This window comes from Mytilus galloprovincialis, chromosome 2, assembly GCF_965363235.1.
Source record: "Mytilus galloprovincialis chromosome 2, xbMytGall1.hap1.1, whole genome shotgun sequence".
NCBI lineage: Eukaryota > Metazoa > Mollusca > Bivalvia > Mytilida > Mytilidae > Mytilus > Mytilus galloprovincialis.
Window position 1 is genome coordinate 47248532 of NC_134839.1, and position 20299 is coordinate 47268830.

General features: G+C 32.3%; 1 protein-coding gene across 1 annotated transcript; it reads left to right on the forward strand.

Annotated features, from left to right (window-relative positions):
* Positions 1-937: 937 nt before the first annotated feature.
* LOC143062042 (potassium voltage-gated channel protein egl-36-like) lies at positions 938-12506 on the forward strand. Its single transcript, XM_076233892.1, has 2 exons — positions 938-1441; positions 11573-12506. Exons 1-2 carry the CDS (start codon positions 938-940, stop codon positions 12425-12427), a joined length of 1359 nt encoding a protein of 452 aa, XP_076090007.1. The 3' UTR covers positions 12428-12506.
* Positions 12507-20299: the final 7793 nt, after the last annotated feature.

The window sequence follows — 20299 nt, forward strand, 5'->3', positions numbered from 1 at the left end:
GTGGCCACGATGTTATGCCACAAACATACGGTGTCAATATTTTTAGTACACCAGATCCGGATTTCGACAATAAATGTCTCTTCAGTGATGTTAGGGATCGAAACGGTATTTGGAAGGCCATATAAAAAGTACCCTCATTTTTAGATAAACTCTTGAATTTTAAGAGTCAATATAGGATGAACGGATCATATAAACCGGAGGGAAAATATGATACAAGCCCAAACAAAAAAATATAAACGAGTCTAAATTGAAAACTACATATATATATAACTCAACATTAAGTCCTGTTGTATCTAGATTGATTGTTACAACGGGGGCCGCATATTGATCAGACTCTGTTTAACCCTGCGAATCACCTTTGGTCACCCACGGTTTTTTGTGGTGTTCGTGTAGCATAATCTTAAGTTTTATATATTGTCTTTTGTATACTATCATATGTCTTTTAATCTTTTTTTCCGTCCTGCTTTGCCGTAGCATTGTCAGCATGTTCAAATCTACTTATGAGTTTGAATATCCCATTGGTATCTGTTGCCTCTCTTTCAGTAGAGATATACTCTGCACCATCGGGATAAATCTATTTTGAAACGTGGTGGAATAGTAAATTAAATGCCAGCTTTAAAATATATATGTATCGGTTTAATAATATATGAGTTATTGCTATTAAGCGATCAGGTTTTTCACCATGAACACCCATGGGACATCTTTTAATTGCAAACGAATCATTTGTGTCCTCAAAATATGTTTGCACAGCAATATTTTCAAGAGTCATACTCTCATATTGAAATTGCGCTAATTTGTCAATAAATAAAATACCAAATATTAATTTTTAATTCGTCTAGTATTCATGGCTATAAAATGTAGTGTCAATGCTGTAACTAGTTTACGTTCCGTTTACCAAAATCAATTATAATGAAGTGTTAATTTCAATGTTTTAACAATGGATGAAGACGAGGTCATTTTAAATGTTGGAGGTACAGTGTTCGTTACATTCTGGGAAACTTTACAAAAATATCCAAACACCAAATTGGGATCCTTAACAGAAGATTCTCCACATTATCGAAAGGATAAGCATATTTATTTCTTTGATCGAAATCCAGAGCTATTCAATACTATATTAGACTTCTATCGTAACGACACGTTGCATTTTCCAAATCATCTTTGCAGTGGACTTTGGCATCAGGAATTAAGATATTGGGGTTTATCTATTAGTAGTACTATATCAGAATGTTGTTATTCAACGTATGTAAAGTACTGCAAAAACGACACTATCATTCAAAATTTACGGAAGGCATTAGACACGGGTTCGACTGAAGAATTAGATGGCTGGGATTTAGAAAATGTAAGCAGTAGTGAAGAATACATTTCAACCGAACATGTAAAAGGAATTAGAGTTCGTGTGTGGAACTTCTTATCCGAACCTAGGTCATCAAATCAAGCTAAGGTAATGTTAATTATAATTGTGAATGCTATTAATTAACTAATCTTAGATACCAGGATTAACATTAACCTTTTATTCATGTTTTCTATTTCATATCCCAAGTCAGAGGCAGCTTTATTTGATACGTTATCAAATCTTTGTTATCTGTAAAAATATATCCCTATTTGGTCTGGAAATTGAAATACATATTGTTCTGCTTTCGCAGTCTTAAATCGAGATGAAATACATAGTATAATAAAATTAATTAATTAAAAAAGCCCTAAAGGATATGAAATATATTGGAAAGTTCCCTGAAGATAAAAGCTTATCAAATTTAGTTTTGAAAACGATGAAGCGAAAATAGAGTATTATAATCTATCAATAGTGTGTAAAATTAGTGTTAGCATATTTACTTTCAAAAAATAGACTTTCCGTTCATTCTTTTTCGATAATTTTTTCAATATATTTATGTAAATCGTAATCTGTTTTTCTTGAAGCAAGATCTATCACATAATAAATAGAATACACTGTACATAAAAATTTCAGACACAAAAAATGGTTTCAATGGTACAGTCAAATTCAATGCAGGTGTTAAAGTGGGTTTTATTCTCTTATGTCATGCCTAATACAATATTGCATTGTCATTATACTACATGAAAGGTTAATAATCAATATAATTAATCATTGATAGTATTTTTTTATTTTCTATAAAACAGGAAATCATTTGAGAATTAATGTTGTTACAATTATGTTATTCGATTCACAGTTGAAAGCAATTTTTGTGTTTTAACAAAATAGGATTAATTCCTCTGTAGTATCTAGAACATTATCTAAATGTCAACAACTCATTCTAGTAAAGAAACATTGAGTATTTCTAGTAAGTATTTAATATTTTAAAGGAGAAACAGTAGATACCAAAGGAAAAGCCAAACTCATAAGTAGAAAACAAAATGACAATGAAGTGTCGAAAAAACGTAAAACGACAAACAAGAGTCTGCAAAACACAATATAGAAAACTAAATATTGAGTAAGCAACTCAGACCTTGCTTTTGATTTTTATTAAATTAACTTTGTATTCAACATTAGGCTTTCGGCGTTTCGTATGGCGATTACTTCGGACAACTACTTCGTCGATGGATATTGACTCGTATATCTATGGTATGCAAGTACATAGAGCCTATTAAGTAATTGTATATCAGAAACGAGATTTATTCATAGAAAACAGCTATTTTATTTTGCATACAAACAAATTGTTGACAACTGTATCGTGATAGATTACGACTCATTTCTTTCATTAACTTGTGGCGCCTGGCCCGTGTTTGTGACAATGGTTTGACAGAACATCGATCGTAGTTATTATATATTATATTTCAATCTCATTTTTTTTTCACGGACACTATTCAACACTTTCTTAAATGTTTCGTTTTCATTGTTTATCTAATAGGTTTCAATAGTACAAGTACCGTACAGCGGGTTATTTTCGCGGGGTGTAAATTTTCGCGGATATAATAAAATCGCTCAAATAAATTCCGCCAATTCAAAAGTGAACATGCAAAGTCATTGATAAAAGTGTTGAATCGGCCAAAATTAATACCGCCAAAATATTTCGTATACCTTCAATGAAAATCACGAAACTTTGCACCCGCGAAAATAACCCGCTATACGGTATTTGATTTGTTTAAAAGTTCACTTTACGGTATTTAATTTGTTTAAAAGTTCACTTTACGGTATTTGATTTGTTTAAAAGTTCACTTAACTTCGAAACAATTCTGTTTATTAAAGTCAAAAAAATGAGTTACGAGCAAAGTTCGATTTGTTAAAATACCGGATAATACACTTTCACAGGTTAAAAAGCAGACATTGTTAAGCCATTAGAACAAAAACGTTCTAAAAAAAACACCAACGTTTGTATTGTATAGGGCCACACAATTTACTTTTGCACCTGAAATTCGAACATGAAACGTTATTTATCTACATTACTTTAATCTATCCGATGTTGACAAGGACCACTAAATGAAATATATCATATTTTTAATTTGTGTCTTACATATTTGCTTTAGAGATTCAAAGTTCTTGTACTTTTTATGCCAAACTACCAAATTGTCTCATATTAAGATTTGTTTAGACCTGTCTCCAAAAATATGTTTAGGGGGAGGGTTGAGATCTCACAAACATGTTTAACCCCGCCGCATTTTTGCGCCTGTCCTAAGTCAGGAGCCTCTGGCCTTTGTTAGTCTTGTATTATTTTAATTTTAGTTTCTTGTGTACAATTTGGAAATTAGAATGGCGTTCATTATCACTGAACTAGTATATATTTGTTTAGGGGCCAGCTGAAGGACGCATCCGGGTGCGGGAATTTCTCTCTAAATTGAAGACCTGTTGGTGACCCTCTGCTGTTGTTTTTTTCTATGGTCGGATTGTTGTCTCTTTGGCACATTCCCCATTTCCATTCTCAATTTTATTTGCTACTCGATGTCTGACACCAAACTGTTATTTTGGAGGTATGATGGTTACTTGGACAAAGCTCTTATCAAATTCTGTCCAAATACTTTATACACAAACTTCATTCTACGTTGTCAAGTTCACCATGTCTGCGAGGAAGAAACATTTCTACATTGAGGCGACAATATCTATTGATCAATAACTTAGATGAAACCATTTTGCACGATTGGTGTACCTATTATAAGCCTGTGGTATTTTTTGTGAGTTTAAAGTAAAGAGAATCTTACAAATGTAGAGGTTTACCTAGCTTTAAACCCAGGTTTAAATTCCAAATTGTGCGTATCTTCTTTACCTTGGAGTTCGACATTTCTGTTATGGATTCTACTGTACGTTGGAGTTCGGATGTTTTGTGAATACGTTTTTACTATTCATGTAATTTTAACGACTGAACATAATAAATTAGAAGTACGGAGATCTTATTGCGACTAAAACTGCTGACATGGGCGCTCTTTTCCATATGTAAAGTATGTAAAATCTATTGAACATTACCGAAAAAGAAAAAAAAAGGGGTTTTTAAGTTCTCTTGGAGCAAAAATCAAAGATCTAAACACTTAAAATGCAGTGAATTCAAATTAAGTCATTATTTTTTTTCTTCAAATAATCCTATATCATTAATAATATTTTATTTCCTAATTCAAAATTGTCATTTCTCAACAAATATATAGCCATTAACACAAATTTGCAAATTGATGCGTTTCTTTGATGCCGTAAAATAAGAAAATGAATTATTAAAACTAGTGTTGATAGGTAATCACAAATCATCTATCCATTACCAAGACTCGGTCCATTGCCATCCTGTCTACAGAGAGTTAATTGATTGAAGTGCGTGCATAATTCAGCTACCCAATCATTTATAAGAATCAAACATCACTTAACACGTATTTGTATAGTCTCGAGTCGTATCAATTAATACATTTGGGTAAAAATTTCCCATATTCGTGTATTTCCCATAGAGTTGTCTTAAATGTTCAAATTGGTCTAACAACTCTCGATATCCGAAAAAAAATAATTTGATAATCAAATGCAAATAATTTAAATATGAATTAGGCCGATAAAGTTAGCTCCAACATTTCGAGTGCAAGAATAGGTTAAATCATAAACCATTGTAAACGATATTTATAAATATTTTCTTGAAAGCGAGTATTGTTGAAATATATTTTGTTCTCACATTGTTCAATTACTTTGATAGTTTTATATTGAATATCAAAATACAAATGAATTACTCCGTATTGATGTTTGAGGGAACATAATGTTCTTTCATAACAAAACATATCAGTTTCAAACGCTCCGATATACTAATAGATGATCATAGATGGTGATTTATGCAGATAATCGTTCTCTGTGTTAAACCAATATTTTATATAAATGTAAAACACAGGTTTGATATCTCACCACACACTTGTTGTTTCTGAAATAAACTCAAGGCGAAAAGCTTTGTAAATAGATGCAAATCATGTATTGGCATCAATAATGTACAACCAAAACCGACAAAAAAGTTAAATAAAGGCAACAGTAGTTTACCGCTGTTCAAAACTCATAAATCCATGGACAAACCAATAACCGATGGAATCGCAATATTGGTACATTTTTTTTATCAAAAATATGAAAATTCACAATCAAAATGAACATTAAGCATAGTTTTATATTATTCATCAAATTTCATTTTAATTTGCATAAAAGAGGGGCGAAAGATACCAGAGGGACATTCAAACTCAAAATAAACTGACAATGACATTGCTAAACTAGAGGCTCTGAAGAGCCTGTGTCGCTCACTTTGGTCTATGTGTATATTAACAATGGACACAGATAAATTCATGACAAAATGGTGTTTTGGTGATGGTGCTGTCTTTGTAGACCTTTCTTTACTGAACATTCTTGTTGCTACAATTATCTCTATCTATAATGAACTTGGCTTAGTAATTACAGTGGAAAATATTTCCTAAAAATTTACAAAAAGTAACAAAAATTTATGAAAATTTTTAACAATTGACTATAAAGGGCAATAACTCCTTAAGGGGTCAATTGACAATTTTGGTCATGTTGACTTATTTGTAGATCTTATTTTGCTGAACATTATTGCTGTTTACAGTTGATCGCTATCTAAAATAATATTCAAGATAATAACCAAAATCTTCAAAATTTCCTTTAAATTACTAATTCAAGGGCAGCAACCAAACAACAGGCTGTCCGATTTGTCTGAAAATTTCAGGGCAGATAGATCTTGACCTGATAAACAATTTTACTCACGTCAGATTTGCTCTAAATGCTTTGGTTACAGAGATATAAGCCAAAATCAACATTACACCACTTTGTTCTATTTTTAGCCATGGCGGCCATCTTGGTTAGTTGGCAGTGTCACGCCACACATTTTTAAAACTAGTTACCCCAATAATGATTGTGGCCAAGTTTGGTTAAATTTGGCCCAGTAGTTTCAAAGGAGAAGATTTTTGTAAAAGATTACAAAAATTTACGAAAAATTGGTCAAAATTGACTATAAAGGGCAATAACTCCTTTAGGGGTCAACTGATAATTTTGGTCATGTTGACTTATTTGTAGATCTTACTTTGCTGAACATAACTGCTGTTTACAGTTTATCTCTTTCTATAATAATATTCAAGATAATAACCAAAATCTGCAAAATTTCCTTCAAATTACTTATTTCGGGGCAGCAACCCAACAACTGGTTGTCCGATTCATTTTTTAAAGTTTCAGGGCAGATAGATTTCCACTTGATGATCAATTTTTCGAAGTCAGATTTGCTCTAAATGCTTCGGTTTCAGAGATATAAGCAAAAATCTACATTTCACCTCTATGTGCTATTTTTAGCCATGGCGGCCATCTTGGTTGGTTGGCCGGATCACGCCACACATTTTTTAAACTAGATACCCCAAAGATGATTGTGGCCAAGTTTGTATTAATTTAGCCAAGTAATTTCAGAGGAGAAGATTTTTGTAATAGATTACTAAGATTTACCAAAAATGGTCAAAAATTGACAATAAAGGGCAATAACTCCTTAGGGGGTCAATTGACCATTTCGGTCATGTTGACTTATTTGTAAATCTTACTTTGCTGAACATTATTGCTGTTTACAGTTTATTACTATCTATCATAATATTCAAGATAATAACCAAAAACAGCAAAATTTCCTTAAAATAACCAATTCAGGGGCAGCAACCCAACAATGGGTTGTCCGATTCATTTTTTTTTTTTTTTTTAAGAAATTCGATATTGCTTGTTCGTAGACGCGTAGAGGAGGCACACAAAACTTGCTGCAACGTAAATATTGCCCGTGACTGTTCGCATATAGTTAAAGCAGGTTACCAAGCAAATTATTTGTATGCGAAACGAGAATCGCATTTTTTTATTTTGACGCATTTCTATAAAGTAAAATGACAAATTACAGGATAGATAGAAATATTGTTTTCTCAAGTCAATTCAGATATCTTATGTCAAGCAACAAATAGACATACCTGAGTATTAAAACAGTCGGACATGCATGTAGTTAATCCGGATTAAGATCATGTACATTAAAAGGGTAAACATCCGTTGGTGTGGATGCTTCATCCGTAATGCTATTCGAAAGACGCATTCGTTATCTTTGATTGATTATTGTTTGCTACACGTCCAATCGAGTATTGAGGGAAAAGGCAATTGAACACTACTACTATATCTTATGTTTTCACAAAGTTCGTTATTTTGACTTCCTTCTGGAAAAATAGGAGGTGTTTAAAAGGGCAGACATATTGCCTTGCAACTTCAAACTGCTATATTCTGAAAACAGACCTTATATTTAAAGTCGATTTCTGAATGAATTAACCTGCATAGGTATGCATTCCGCACAGCGTAACGGATGCCAAGTCTACAACTTCAGACATGCAGAAGTAAAAAAAAATCAGGCTTTAGTTTCACCCAGTACAAAGTTGCAAAACATGCCTATATTAACAATTACTTTGATATATATAATATATCCTGGTGTTGTGCTGCTTATTCGTTTGAATAAAGTCATCATAGATATCAAGATTTAAATTTCATATTTGCGCCGGACTCGCGTTTCGTCTGCGTAAGACTCATAATATAGTGACGCTCGAATTAAAAATTGTTAGAAAGGCCAAATAAAAGTTTTGTCAAATACAGCTAAGGTAATCTATTCCTGAGGTAGAGATGCCTTAGTATTTCAAAAATTATAAGTTTTGTAAACAGTTAATTTAAACGTATGATTATTCATGTCAACACAGAAGTGCTGACTACTGGGCTGGTGATAACCTCATGGAATAAAGACTCCATCAACAGTAGCATGGACCCCGTAGTTGTAAATAAACTCATCATTCATACCAGGATTGAAATTTTATATTTCGCGCCAGACCCGCCTGTCGTCTACATACGATCCATCAGTGACACTCGAATGTAAAAGTGTTAAAAGACCAAATAAAGTACGAAGTTGAATTCCTAAAAGTTTTCCAAATACAACTAAGGTAATCCATTCCTGAGGAAGAGATGGCATAGTATTTCAAAAATTAAGTTTTGTGAACAGTTTTAATTTTTAAGTATGACCATATCAATGATAATTCATGTCAACACAGAAGCGTTGATATCTCGACATGTGATACCCTCGGGGAATAAAACCTCCCTCAGGAGTAAGTTATTAAAAAAGTTCTAGAAATGGGACAATGTTTCAAAATTTTGATTTAAAAGTGCAAATTATTAATAAGCGGCAATTGGGTAATTTATCCTGGTCAGTCGATTTTAAAGAACCTACCGATTACTTTATAATTGTAATTTTGTCATCGCTCTGAATAAAAAAAATGATGTTTGACGCTGGATGTTCAGCAAACAACAAGTAATTACTCAATGAGAGGTTATCTCCGAAATTGCAGAAAATAATGTTCAAGAAATAATTGATGCAAACTATTCTTTATCGTAGTTTTAACATGGGTAGGCATTATATGCGTGATTATTTTTGCCCGAGCGATAGTGAGGGCTAAAATAACACGAATATGATTCCTGCCCATGTAAAAACTACAATTAGGAGATAACTGTATTGTATTTTAAGCTCCGACGGCATCAATTGGGGATTTGATGGTCGCAAATTAAGTTTACTGGCGACGCGTTAGCGGAGACAGTAAACGGGTATTTGCGACCATCAAATCCCCAATTGATGCCGTCGGAGCTTAACGTTGTTGCATTAGAATAAAGAATAGCTTGCATCAATTATTGCGATTCTGATGAGGACAATTAAGGTAATTTCTATGTTCGATGTGTAGAAATGTAGACGGTTTGTGTAGGCTCTTCCATGAAACTCCCTTTTTGTTTGTAAACAAGCAAATGTCTTTCATTTTGATTTTTCAGAGGGAGGTGTTTGAACAGCCAGCATGAACGGATGTCGTATCTAGGTCAAATATGTTAATTTCACACATTACAGTCATAAAAAATGAATTAGTGCATCATTTTATAGTTGGGAAGTGTTTTAAGTTAATGAAATATATCAAATGCATGCCAATTTGATAAAATTAATTATTCGGCAGTAGTCAATATACGCATGTGCAAATGGATTTAGAACATGGGTTTATTCACAGAGCGAAAGAAGCACGTCATATTATAATAGATGATAATGCTAATGTATGCAGATAACTGATGTATTCAAAGTATGCGACGCTTGATCTGCAGACTCACAGGGTCTCGCTCCCTTCAAATGGAGCTCATGCGATTCCCCAGTTACTGTTTGTTACCATGATTTGTCTCTTTTCAACCAAATTATAAGATTTAAACAACGTCACACTCACTACTGTTGTCTTCATATATTTGTATTCGGTTCATACGAATAAGGTAATTAGTCCACTCAATATGTATCCAATTCAAAAGAAAGTGACTGAAAACGTAACAAGTATATTCTTAAAAAAAACAAAAATGAAGCACTTGATGAGATCAATATCAGACACATTTTTGTTAGAGTCAGATTAGTTTTTTTTTCAAAGTATAATTCACTTTCCTTCCTCAAACAAATGACTAGTTCACTTGTCAACAGGCTAAAAACAAAATCTTGTATATTATTTGTTAACATTTTGCTAAATGGAATAAAAAAAACCTTCAAAAGCCAAAACACATCAAACGAATGGATAACAACTGTCATATTCCTGACTTGGTATAGGCATTTTATTATGTAGAAAATGGTGGATTAAACTTGGTTTCAAAGTTAGCTCAACCTCTCACTTGTATGACAGTCGCGTTAAATTCAATTATATTGGAAACGATGTTTGTACAAAACAAACAGGCATAATAGGTATAAATGTCAAAAATAGGGGTACAGCAGTCAACATTGTGTTATAATCTTAATCACTATAAAAATAAACAAATATGTAACAAGAAGCACAAAATTGGCATATCGACCAAGCATATGAGCAAAATTTAAAGAAAAAAATACGAAAATTTACTATAGTACAATAACACAAACATAAAATGATTAAAAGCAAAATCATGAAATTGTTTGCTGAAATATTTATTTTAGATACGACATTGAACTCATTTAGAGATAAATGTAAATCATGAAAACTTTACTGAAATAATTATTTAAATATACGGCATTGTACGGGATAAGTGTTTAGTGAGGACGATATGATAAATTAATTAATTCTATTAGTACTAGTATTGTATTTCGTTCTTTAATTGCTTTTGATCTATTATAAACAATTTTACAGTGGGATTACTGGTAAATGTATATGAATATGAAGCGAAACCATTACATGTTCTATTTATCATTTTCATCAATAATTCGCTTTCTGTTCATTTTTTTTTTTTGGATTCTACGTAATTGGCAAAATCATAATTGAAGGCACAAAAGTTACTTTTTGTAAGGCAAAATTCGCTACAACTGGATAAGCTAACACCGTGTACCCCCGCACTAGTCTGTCTTGTCTCAAGAAGCAAGAGGTATAATACCAGTTCGAGATGATCCTTTCTTGTTTTGGTTTTATGGCCAAACAAATAAATATATATAAATGTTTTTGCTGAATGAGATTTACAAGGTAGATATTACACAAGGAAACTAGCAATACTCTAGAACGTCAATGTCTTAAAACGAGGGTGTGGGAGTATTGTTGCATTGACTCATTTAAATGGCTAATTGGGTAAAATAGTAACATTCAAACAGGTCTTTTGTTGATGAGACGCACGTCTAGCGTAACAAATGTTTAAGCCTGGTACCTATGATTAGTTTTTTTACAACCATAATACGGGCCGATTTCACACCTGGTTTCCTCCTCGAGACATTACATTGTATAACATATTTCAACTTGCATACTAGAATAACTGATAATTGAAGAAGTTTTAAAATACAGATAGCGAAATGGTTTTTAATCGGGATATCGAAGTATTGTTTTTCTAATCTAAACCGTTGGACTTTTCTTTAAATTTGTTCTCAACTCACTATATATTCTATTGTTGTACGTTGCCTTTTTTTGCGCTAGAGTAGGTCGGGTTTTATATTTTTGGGTTTCATATGTTTGTCACAAGTGAGGCGTCTACTAAGTTGTCCGAAAAACATCAACACTAGTGCATGTAAGTCTCAAAGGAGAATGGAGTACTTCCATGCTCTCTTGTACTGACTAATAATGCATTATTGGTATACTTTTCATATATTTTTTGCATTGTTTCTTTCAGATTTATAATGGTTTCTACTTCACAGTGGTTTTTTTGTCAGCTTTGTCCACCTTATTGATAACCATGCCAGAACTACGATCAGATAACAGGAAATTCCCATCTTACAACATCTCTGATGTTATCAGGTTTCTAAAACTGGATGAAAATAACACAAAACAAATGATACTCGAAACAAGGGAGATACCCGAATGGTTGATGCTGTTCGATCTATTTTTAGCGTTTTACTTCGCCATCGAATTTTTATTTCGCGTCTGTTTTTGTCCTGATAAAAGGTTGTTTTTTAAGGATTGGCTGAATATTTTGGATGCTTTACTTTTCACCGCTATAATGGTTCGAGTCATGGTGGACAGAAACCCGGGATGGTTTTTATCACAACATTCAAACATTATTTTACCGTTGTACAAAATATGTAATTGCATCACTGTGTTCAGAATATTCCGATTTCTTCGTTTGGCAAAACAATTTAGCGGTCTATATGTTTTAGTTTTAGCACTTAAGGCTAGCTGGAAAGAATTAATGCTGTTTTTCTTCACGATTTTACTATTTGCACTTTTGTTTGCTAATTGTATTTTTTATGCAGAAATGCAGGAAACGACAACCTTTCCTAACTTGCTATACGGTCTTTGGTGGGCTATAATTACCTTGACGACCGTTGGTTATGGCGATCATGTGCCAAAGTCACCGATTGGTCAGGTCATAGGATCATTTTGCGCTATATGTGGAATAATTGTTTTAGCAATGCCAGTTGCAATGATTGTTGCAAATTTCAACGAGTATTATCAGAGAAATAGAGATCGTCAACAATTTATGAGGCTTAAGATTATTGAGAAGAAGAAAACTATAATTTCAATATAAACGAAATTCTATTGTACTTTCATTGTGTATTTACATGATTTTCGTGATTTGTTTAAATTATATTAAATTGTATTCAAAACTTGTGTTCTCTCCCTATGATATGATGAATTGTAACAAATCGAACGATCTTTTCGTGGGTTTACATAATATTTTCAAAGTTGCTGTTTCGTGCCAGGAACATAAACATGCGTACAAATGCCCCATATCTGGAACTTAGATTAGCCATAGAATGATGTATTACAAATGATTTGTCAATTAATTACGCTTCTGTGTTTATAGTTCTCAACAAAAATAATTTCTCACACAAAAGAACAAAAAACAAAATGAAATTACACAAAATATAAAACATAATTTAAATTACAAGAATATTATTGAGAGCACGTGATAAGAAGAATTCGAACCAAATTTGTTTAACTTGAAATTAAGATGGATAATCATAATGTCCCGAAATATCAAAATGAAATCCAACAAACATTTAATAATATTTGATGTGATCACACTATCATATTAGCAGATTGAAATAAAATTGAAATCTATAGTTACAATGTGTTGACCCAAAATCACAGCGAGGTTAGAAATTATATGATGTCCTGATAAGAATTAAAACTGATCATCTTGCCCAAAACAGGACTCTTAGCTAATTTAGGTACATTGTTCTATGCATATTATGCAGACGGTTCAGGATCACTGTAATATTTTATGCATATTCAGGAAGATATTGATGACGAAAAAAGGATGGAAGTGTTCAGTCTCATATAATGGAATTTACATCAAAATAAGAACAATAAGCATATATCAAATAACTTATCAAATTTGCACAGTGTGATTATTGCTTACTATGTGATAACGGCACAAGTAAGAGCGTAATTTTAGAAAATGCCTGTAACATATACATATACATTTGTAGCCTACTAAACTATTCCGTTTATCGTGGGTCCTTATGAGTCCCGTTAATCTATCAATCATCATTTTTCTCTTTCATTGATTGCAACTGAGTCCATACAATTGTTCATTGATTGTCAGGGTGACAACGCCCAACACTTCGGTGTTGAAATGAATATCAATAATGTGGTAATTTTTATAAATTTCCTGTTTACAAAACTTAGAATTTTTCGAAAAACTAAGGATTTTCTTATCCCAGGCATAGATTACCTTAGCCGTATTTGGCACAACTTTTAGGAATTTCGATCCTCAATGCTCTTCAACTTTGTACTTGTTTGGCTTTATATATATTTTGATATGAGCGTCACTGATGAGTCTTATGTAGACGAAACGCGCGTCTGGCGTACTAAATTATAATCATGGTACCTTTGATAACTATTTGCAAGAGATAGTTAACGTGCAGTGAACACCTTTCCCGAGAATGTAGTAATACATCTGTTGCAATGGCTCAAAATCGATGTTGATTGATTGTTTAATTGATTGCCAAAGTGACAACGGACCCCAAGAAAGTTGCTGAAAGATACAGAAAGTGCTTCACTCGTCCTATAAATAACGGCAACAGTAATATACTGCTATTTGAAATTCATAAATCGATTTAGAGAAAACAAATCCGGGTTACAAGCTAAAACTGAGGGCAACACATCAACTATAAGAGGAAAACAACGAAACAATAGAAACACTGAAGTGCAACAATAAACCAACGACTATGCAACACACACAGAAACGAACTATAAGATAACAACTGCCGTTTTCCTGACTTGGCACAGGAAATTTTTAAGAAAAAATTATGGGTTTAACCGGGTTTTGCGGCTAGCAAAACCTCGCGCTTTTATGGCAATATTTGTTATGACACTAAAATGACAACATGACATGACAGGACTACAGTACAAAAATAAATGGAACCGCATACAGGACAGAGAAATACACAAATAAACAATACAATAGACATGCTAATAGTTATTAAAGGTATCAGGCTTATAATTAAATACGCCTGACTCGTGTTTCGTCTACACAATACTCATCAGTGACGCTAAGGTCAAAATAGTAAAGAAAGTCAAACAAAGACGAAAAGCATTGATTACCCTTAATTCCAAAAAATAGCGCCAAAATACGACTACGGTTATCTGCCTGGGATAAGAAAATCCTTAGTATATATAGAATTATTTATACTTTTGAAAACAGTAAATTTATGAAAATGACCATATAATTGATATACATGTCAACACCGAAGTGGTGACTAACCATAGAATAAAAACTAACACGAACAGCCAAACAAAAACACATATTGTCTGTCACACGACTGGATCGACGCACAAAAGTGACGTCACAGGTAAATTTCTAAAATTAATTTAGATATAGTTCAAGATAAGGTTTGTAATTATGAAATTTAATAACAATAACAATTACAATACTATTAAAGTATTTAGTAGGGTGCCCAATCAACAAATTTTATCAATTTGCCTTAACGGAATAACACACGGCTATATTTTATATTATTGGAAAGAGGAGAACAAGCCTCATCGAAATACCGTTGTCGTCGTTGACTGCCGTGGTCACGTTTTTTTTTAAATCGGGGTCATAGGTCAAAGCAAAAATTCCAGAAAAATGCACATTCACATTTAGATAGCTTGTTTCTCCTACATATATGCGTTTGGAGCAAAATGAAAACAAATAATTTATAGAAAAAAATCTTTTCTATCTACAGTTAAGATATTTTATATTTTTATCGCCAAAAATGACTTTAGATTGACTTTTTTTTTACCTAATTCAATTTTTAAATTTTAAATTTTTTTTTGTATTCAATTCATTACAAGTAATATCTAAAGATGTTTTAAGATCTTAACTTTAATAATTTGTCGAAAATAAAAAAAACTTTCACGTCTTTTGATAGTAAGGTGTAATCACGTCAATTTCTAGGTAAATATCAAATTTCTGTTATTGGGTACAAAAAAGTATATATAAATGATATGTTTCGAAATTTGTGCGTGTCGGAGAAACCAAAGGGACATTAAAAACTTATAAAATGAAGACAAGCTGACAACAGCATAGCAAAAACACGAAAAAAAGAACAAATGCAAATAGAAAATTATGATCGAAGCAAGTATAACACACTTCGTTCTATAGTCTACAGTAGCTAAAGCCCACCAACCACGTCAAGGTCAGAGACCATATGAGAGGGTTGTTTGTGTTTTTTTTTTTACATATCTTTTCCAACTAGATAGATTATTACTACATATACTATATTTCCCACGATTTCCAAATTGAGTAAATGTTTTATTTATTGTTTAGAAAATATTATGGACTGCTTAATTTTAATTCGATAGCTAACAATGATTCATAAGGTACAAACAGAAATATGAAATATTATACATCGTCACCATCGTCGTCATCAATGTTTCTAACTGCAACCAGACGAGTAATTTACATTTTGACATATGTCATTTGCCTGACATGGGCAAAGATCTGTAAATGATAGATTTTGTTCGAAGCAAATGCAACCCTTTGAAAACACAGATTTCCCCTTACAAGTACAATCTAAATGTTGCAGAATTTCATATGACATCTGACCTTCGATATAGACAGGAACAAGTCATTCTTCTTTTCCTATCCGAACTGAAGAGGAGAATGATAGGGTAGTTTTGTTATATGGGAAGACATCATTTTTTTTGTCTGGAGTGAAGCTCTTATTACATATCGTTTAAAAGTAGATTCACAAGGAGGAAGTTTGACAAGGGACACATTTTAAATTGTAGCCAATTTTACGCTCAATTTGTTTAGGTCACTATGATCTATTTTGAGTTTTTACTTGAGATCATTAAACCTAACAACAAGAACTCGAGCTGCATCTATAGATTCATCGATGTCACAATTAGAAAGGTTTGACAAATCGGTGAAATCATCTGGGTTGTCCTTCAAGACTAAAAAATAGTGCGCTTACAGATCCTAAACAGGGATGACGTTGTATCGCATCATGTTACAGCATGTGCGGCTGGTAGAATGTTACAGATTGCAAACCCGAGACTTTTACATATTTCCTGGACAGGTATATAGTGGCGCATATCTTGTATGTAAGTTATAGTGCCTGTTTGAAACCATACCTCATGCGTATGCTGCATGGAAGGAAAGTAATGAACGCATAAGATCAGTGCATCTCTATCTTGTGACTATAATATTATCCTACCCTTGATTCCTTTCACACTGAACTCTTTGTCTACATGAATAGCATGTAAAAATTAAATCATGCGAGTATCTACTTCATCGGGTGTAAAAATAATTCTTAAAACCTCAATACTCCTGAGCAGATTAAGGGTCCTTGGAAGTGCTAGCTAGATAAATGAGGAAGTCCGGTCAGAAATTTGATGACCTTCTTTATATGATCTGAAACACTTTTACAGACAAACAAAAACTTGATTCAGCTTAAAAATAACTGTAGTTGTGTCTGCTAGTGTAAAATTTATAGCAAGAACGGTGGAACAATATTTTGTTATCATCGGTACGAAGATGGTCTTGGTCTGAAGCATCATGCAATATACTAAAATATATATGATCTTTCCGTGCTCCAAGAGCGTCGATAAAGGGTTTGTTTTTGCTATTTCCTCGCATATTAATAAGCAATTCAGAAGAAGAACCCTGACATATAGCCCACTTATCCCATTTTTATGTCATTCCTACTTCGTTTAGGGCTTAACAGGACTGTGAATCTGTGCCATATTACGGGTCTGAAACGTGACCGAAGGATTTGATTTGTATATTACAATTATAACAAAACTATCAATTAAAAAAAAACATTAAAATAATAAAAATCTACAAAAAAAATATTTCCTAAAACAAAACAACGATCTTCAAACTAATTTGACTATTCAAAACATACAAATCGACCATACAAAAAGAAAAAAGAGAAATGAAGTAAGTGACAATTGTCCTAGTTAATGACCTGGTAGTGTAAGCTACAGAACGATTAACGGCACGAGAAAAGGTGTGTTTGAATCAAGGCAGAATTATCACTGAATTTATGTTTTAAATTGCCTTTCTTCTCACCGATTAACATTACACGAAAGATATTTGGCACACATATGAACCATGTCTTATTGTTGGAATCAGAGTAAACATCCCGTGAAAGTAACACGCAATAAATTTTCTTCCGTTCAAAATGTGGTAAATTTCAGCTAAAAAAAAAGTCTTACTAAAATCATGAAGTACTTATACTTAAATCATATAATTCTTTACAGCTTTCGTTATATGATACATTTAAATTTTTAAGCTAAATGATAAGTATAAATTGAACAAATAACAGAGAAAGCAATAATTTTATTTTTCGTGTTGAAGATGGCCTGTATGATGAGGTATCTTTGCGTACCCTAATAAACAAAATTTTGAAAAACGTGACCACGGAAGCTTACGACGACATTCATGATTGGAAAATATAATGAGTTTACAATAGTTTGCATATAAATATAGCCGTGTGATTTCCGTTAACTTAAACTCGTTAACTAGACGTCTTTTTTCGATATTGAGAACCCTACTAAAGTGTTGGTAATTAGATGATTAATTGTATGATCTAGCTTTTTCGGTATATCTTATAAATCAAACAAAAACAAATATATCGTGTACGTTTTGTTGCTCAAAACTAAAATCTTATAAATGAACTGGGTAATTAAGGTTTATGTACTCTTCTGTAGCCATTTTTGTACGAATTTTTCAAACCTCAATTGTATCACAACTAAAGATATAATAAATAATAGAGATAGGCCATTTAGTACATGTTCCAAGGGGAAACTTGATGCAAAGCATTATTTTTTACTGTTTCATTGCATTTGATAGAAAAAGAGGACTTTGTGGCAAATAAATCAAGATTTTTATAGAAAATCCACAGCCTTTAATACAGAGATTTTTGTTATAAAATTTGAAACATAAATTACTCACTTGATTTTCTATGATGTGCTAGTGTTTATTTTTTACAAAAAGTTCTAAGTAACCTGTAAATTCCAAAACACCTCGTGCTGAGTCACTAAAGTCGAGCGCACCCTAAAAGGTGTACTTGATTTTGGCCATATTTATACTTGTCTTAACCAATAACTACATTTATAAACTTGTTTTAAGGAAATCAATGCTAGCACTGCATGCACTGATCCTATATCTATCAGTCATTAAATTGCCAAATATGAGAGTATAAGGATAAAGGCTGTGGATTTTCTATAAAAATCTTAATTTATTTGCCACAAAGTCCTCTTTTTCTATTAAATGCAATGGAACAGTAAAAAAATAATGCTTTGCATCAAGTTTCCCCTTGGAATATGTACAAAATGGCCTATCTCTATTATTCATAATATCTGTAGTTTTGATACAATTGAAGTTTGAAAAGTTAGTTCGTACAAAAATGGCTACAGAAGGGTACATAAACCTTAATTTATGTTACTTTAACATAAGAATAGAAAATTAAAAAAATAGAATTACAACTAAAACGACATTGAACAATATCACAAATACAATATCATAACTAAATACACGAATATTGGATAATAAATACTGTGACACGTCTTCTAACCATGCGAATTCATACTCAGCAAAACAGTCACATTTGGGAATGTCCTTAGTTAGTTTAGATAAAGACACTGGACATCACAGACATACATTTTCACCCCATCTCTTCACCAACTCTTGAGGGTGTCCATAAAATTTAAGGAGTGTCATTTTTAATCTTTCCTCCTCCTAACTAAGTTGGACCAGTTTCTGCGTAAGGAGTACACTCCTGTATATAAAGTCCGTATAGTGTGAACATACATGAACATGAGATATGTAAACACCATACAAAGGGGAAGAGGGTATGTTACTGCTGTGATATGGGAAGAGTTAATTCTGGTCTACATGTTTTGCCATCAAGCATAGAGTCTTAAAAATCATCTAGAAATCTTGTAAGAAACAATTTCGAACCAGGTGCTCCGCAGGGCGCAGCTTTATACGACCGCAGAGGTCGAACCCTGAACAGTTGGGGCAAGTATGGACAAAACATTCTAGCGTGATACAGCTCTGAATTTGGATTGTGATCAAATTTTTGACATTACATGGGTTTTTTTTTACACAAAACAAATGTCAAGATTTTACAAATTTTACAATTAAAGATTTCTTCTTCAAACTTTTTAAATCTAAAATTAAATAGTTGGCACAGCATAGGTTTCTGACACAGAATGAATGTGGTCTAATGAACTTAAAAGTTTGTTTTTGCCTTTTAGCAATTCACTATGCTGTTGAATATTAATCCTCTCAAAAAAATGTTTGAAGAAATTTTCTTTTTATTTATGAAATCTGAAATGAGAAAAATTTAACCCCCCCCTTTTTTTCACATCCCCGTTTCCTTTTTTCCAAAACTGATATCAATTCAAATTTCTAATGGAGTTTGCAACAATAACTACTCTTTTAAATACATCATAAAATATTAAAATGTAAAATAAAGTGCTTGTTATCACTGAATGGTAAAGATTGGTTGGTAGTAAAAGTGAATATACATTGTTTATTGTATAAAACAATAAAAAAAACTTCATCAGCAACATTTTATATTGGCAAATTTCCAATGAAGTTATTTACATAAAGTAATGGGCAAATAAAAATAGAAAATGACATCATAGTAATGTCTGGCAAATGTCCAACATACATTATCTAAAAACATTTTAGATAAGATAAGGAAATAAGATGTAAAAAAACTGCTTGTTATCACTGAATGGTAAAGATTATTTTAATTTATCAGTTGGTAGTAAAAAGTGAATATACATTGTATATTGTATATAACAAAGATTTAAGTTGATTCTGGACAAAGAAAGATAACTCCAATTAAAAAAAAATCTTGCTATTGCACAATATTTTGCAATTAGATATTTCTTGCTTACTATTCTGGACAAAGAAAGATAACTCTAATTAAAAAAAAATTTGCTATTT

Excerpts from the sequence above, each read along its gene's own strand:
- LOC143062042 (XM_076233892.1), top strand. The coding sequence starts at position 938 with ATGGATGAAGACGAGGTCATTTTAAATGTTGGAGGTACAGTGTTCGTT. Across the intron at positions 1,442-11,572 it reads GGTCATCAAATCAAGCTAAG|ATTTATAATGGTTTCTACTT; the intron begins GTAATGTTAATT and ends TGTTTCTTTCAG.